This window comes from Sinocyclocheilus anshuiensis, unplaced genomic scaffold (genome assembly GCF_001515605.1).
Source record: "Sinocyclocheilus anshuiensis isolate Anshui unplaced genomic scaffold, SAMN03320099.WGS_v1.1 scaffold1188, whole genome shotgun sequence".
Taxonomy (NCBI): Eukaryota; Metazoa; Chordata; class Actinopteri; order Cypriniformes; family Cyprinidae; genus Sinocyclocheilus; species Sinocyclocheilus anshuiensis.
Window position 1 is genome coordinate 69852 of NW_015547690.1, and position 4026 is coordinate 73877.

A 4026-nucleotide genomic window follows, 5' to 3' on the forward strand; every position below is an offset into this window, starting at 1 on the left:
GTCTGCGGTTGTGAGGCCGGTTGGATGTACTGCCAAATTCTCTGAAACGCCTTTGGAGACTGCTTATGGTAGAGAAATGAACATTCAATTCATGGGCAACAGCTCTGGTGGACATTCCTGCAGTCAGCATGCCAATTGCACGCTCCCTCAAAACTTGCGACATCTGTGGCATTGTGCTGTGTAATAAAACTGCACATTTTAGAGTGGCCTTTTATTGTGGCCAGCCTAAGGCACACCTGTGCAATAATCATGCTGTCTAATCAACATCTTGATATGCCACACCTGTGAGGTGGATGGATTATCTTGGCAAAGGAGAAGTGCTCACTAACACAGATTTAGACAGATTTGTGAACAATATTTGAGAGAAATAGGCATTTTGTGTACATAGAAAAAGTCTTAGATCTTTGAGTTCAGCTCATGAAAAATGGGGGCAAAAACAAAAGTGTTGCGTTTATAATTTTGTTCAGTGTATTTACAGAATATAGTGCAAAAGTCATATGGACTGCTTTTATTCTTTTTTTTTTTTTTCAGATTTTTTCCATATTGGAGCTTGACAGTCCAAATCCAAAACAGAGGCCAGTATGTTCCTCGAAACCTCTCCTGTCGTGTTCCACAGAAGAGATAATGTTTCTTTAGATCAGTGGTTCTTAATTCCATTCCTCACACACCACCGCTCTGCATATTTTGCATGTCTCTCTTATTTAACACACCTGATAACCAGCTCATTAGAAGAGAGCTCCATGCATGAACTGTGTTCCGATTGACATGGTCCCTACATAGTGTTCTCCTTACTCCCTGAGCAAGTTTACTTCACTTTGGAACATTTATTTACAAATTTACGCTACACCATGGCCTGCAATGTCTTCACACACAGACAAAACTTACTAGTGAAGTCTGAAGTGTGACATAATAACATAAAATTTAACCCTCATAAGGTCCACGTTTCCTGTTTACACTAAGGTCTTTGGGGTCAATATGACCCCAAAATTGAAAGAGTAATTGTAAAAAAATATATACATTTTTAATCATACAAATAATATATATCTTTTTTTTTTTCTTCTCATCTATACATTAATGCTGTGTTTTGGGAGATATGAAGTATTTTTCTACCTGTTTACCACAAAATTCCTCAACTACACCATTAGCTTGCATGTGAAATATAAAATTTTTATGAAAAAATCCCTTAAATAATCTCAATTTAAGTTGTTTCTCAATATTGATCTAGGTGTTAGGTGTAAAATTCTGCCATCTGCTGGTTAGAGGAAAACTTATAGAAATCACAGTTTTTGAAAGAATAGTGTAGTGACCATATATGTCCAGCAGAGGTCCATAGAGATCCATTAATTTTTCTGGAAGTGGCTAACTGCTCTTCTCACAACTTTTCTGATATATATTTTGTAAATATATATTGAAACATTATAAAATACATTATAAACAGTATTTTTCTCAAAGGTTAGAATTAGTTTTTGCTGTTTGAGGTATTTTGAAGTGCCCGCTTTTGCAATAATGCCACATAAATTTGCAGAAATGCCACACAAGTTGTCACTAAAACGTGAGTGCAGGCACATTTTATTTCAATCTAAAACGTAAAATAAAAACAACGAGTGAGTTTGCTCGTTCCACACTGCACTTATTCTCTAGTATTAGGCCTTTGTGTGGACATTTTCAGATTTATGCAGGATTTATTGATTTTATTTGCCAATTTCTATAAAAATGCTCTTTGCTGCAGTCACACGAGTGTGTGTGTGTGTGTGTGTGTGTGTGTGTGTGTGCATGTGAGTGAGCATGTCTTTTCTACATTGCATTTGTGATCTAGTACCAGGCCTTCATTTCTGTGTGAAAATTTTCTGATTTATGCTGGATTTATTTTAATTTTTTTGACAAATGAAAATAAAATATATAGATTTTTTCGCATTTCCCATTCATTTTCAATTGGGGTCATATTTACCCCAAAGACCAGATTTGTAAAAAAAAAATTTTTTACATACCTTCAGAACAACCGAATCAAGCCCTTTTTTTTTTTTTAAATGTGAATACAGATAGAAAATGTTGAAAAATCACAAAATCTTATTACACTGAGATGAAGGGAACCTTTTTTTAACTAAAGAAAATTAGATTAGGGTCATATTGACCCCAAAGACCTTATGAGGGTTAAATTCACATCTCACACACTTGAATGCCCTTTGAATGGAACATATACGCTCTCTTTGAACTGGAATCATTGTGAAATATCCTGTGATGTCCACTTTGCAGGGCACTTACGGTCAAATACAAGAAGCGTCTGAAGTGATGAGATGCATGCAAAATGTACAGAGCGGTGCTATGCAAGGATGGAATTGAGAAACACTGCTTTAGATCATTGGTACAGTTGGTTTTCAAGAAGTACTTTTATAAATCAAATGAAACAGTCATAGCACAGAATTTGAAGTGCCTGAATATATCATATTTGTCCATTTCAGACAACTGATACTGATGACTATGAATCAGACCTGGGTGGATTATGTAACAAAGAGTTGGTGCGACAGTTCAGTAAGACCTTCGAGCCCCCTCTCTACTGGATCATCTTTGTCGTGGGGGCTTTTGGCAACCTACTGGTCATCTGTATCTTCACAACTGTGCAAAACCGCCTCAAGACCATGACTGATGTGTACCTGCTGAACCTGGCAGTGGCTGATCTTCTCTTCCTAGGCACATTGCCCTTCTGGGCAACAAATGCCGCTCAGGGCTGGGTGTTCAGCCAGGCCATTTGCAAAGGAGTTTCTGCGGTGTACAAGATCAACTTCTTCGCTAGCATGCTCTTACTCACCTGCATTAGCGTGGACCGCTACATTGCCATCGTTCATGTAACCAAAGCTCACAACTACAAAAACAAACGAATGCTATATAGTAAGATAACTTGTGTTTTTGTGTGGCTCGCCTCTTGCCTCTTAGCTCTACCAGAATTTATCTTTGCTAAAGTGAAAAACATTGACCCCCAGAGCACTTCCTGTGTCATGGTGTATTCAATCACAGACAACAATCGTACCAAAGTCTTGGTATTGGCTTTACAGATCAGTGTCGGCTTCCTATTCCCATTGCTTGTCATTGTGTTGTGTTATTCAGTCATTATTCGTAAACTCCTGCAGGCTCGAAGCTTTGAAAAACACAAGGCTCTAAGGGTCATCTTTGCAGTTGTGGCTGCTTTTGTTCTCTCGCAGCTGCCATTCAGCGGATATCTGATTATAGAAGCAGGCCAAGCCAACAACGCTACAATAACAAACTGTGAAGTCATGCAAAGCGTAGACATGGCTGGGCAAATTGTGAAGTGTCTTGCCTACACACACTGTTGTCTGAATCCCATCCTGTACGTATTTATCGGCGTTCGCTTTCGGAAGTATCTCTTCAGCCTGCTTCAGCGCATGTCCTGTGGCCTGGGACTGGTCAACAACAGCAAACTGCAACAAGTTCCCAAGAGGCCCTCTGTTATGTCTGACACTGACACCACCCCTGTTTTTTCTTTATAGACCAGCCTACAGTATTGACAACCTTTTAAAATACTTCTACATCTACAGAGTGTCATTTTTATAGGAGTCATAGGTCCTTATAACTGCAAACATTTTTGGGCAAGGCCTTTGGAATGTGCTTTACGATAGTATTTTTCCTGTATGGCCCTCTGGCTGTACATGATGGTAGATTGTGGAGACATAGATTTTGTACATAGATTCTGTTCTTGAGCATTTAACCACAATTTTGGCAAGGATGATTGCAGTTAGAGCAGTGTAATGTATGCTATGAGTATACTATTATGATTTACATACTTTTTTTAGAATACGTTACAAAAATACTGTAAATTGTAAATAGATTTTGAGATTTTTTTTAAGTGTAATGGATTTAATTTTGTATTATAAATAAAGTGAAAATGACATGAGTTCTGATTTTCTTTTCATAAAATCTATATTTTTTTCATGGGTTCATTCACTTTTGGCCCATGGACCTTTAGAAACAAATTACAATTCTGTACAAAATTACAGCTTGTGGCTGGTTATG

The 4026-nt window shown here is 37.8% G+C and overlaps 1 protein-coding gene across 2 annotated transcripts in view; it reads left to right on the top strand.

Moving 5' to 3' along the window:
- LOC107703604 (C-C chemokine receptor type 9-like) overlaps window positions 1–3802 on the top strand; it is a 12784-nt gene extending 8982 nt beyond the window's left edge. Inside the window, exons 1-2 of one of the 2 annotated variants that reach the window (XM_016506297.1) lie at window positions 2085–2362; window positions 2460–3802. In XM_016506297.1, the coding sequence (XP_016361783.1) occupies window positions 2306–2362; window positions 2460–3503 (1101 nt within the window). In that variant the 5' untranslated portion in view covers window positions 2085–2305 and the 3' untranslated portion in view covers window positions 3504–3802. Of the gene's footprint in view, window positions 1–2084; window positions 2363–2459 lie in introns of those variants that run through there. The other variant, XM_016506295.1, reaches the window with a different exon arrangement.
- The last annotated feature ends 224 nt before the right edge of the window (window positions 3803–4026 follow it).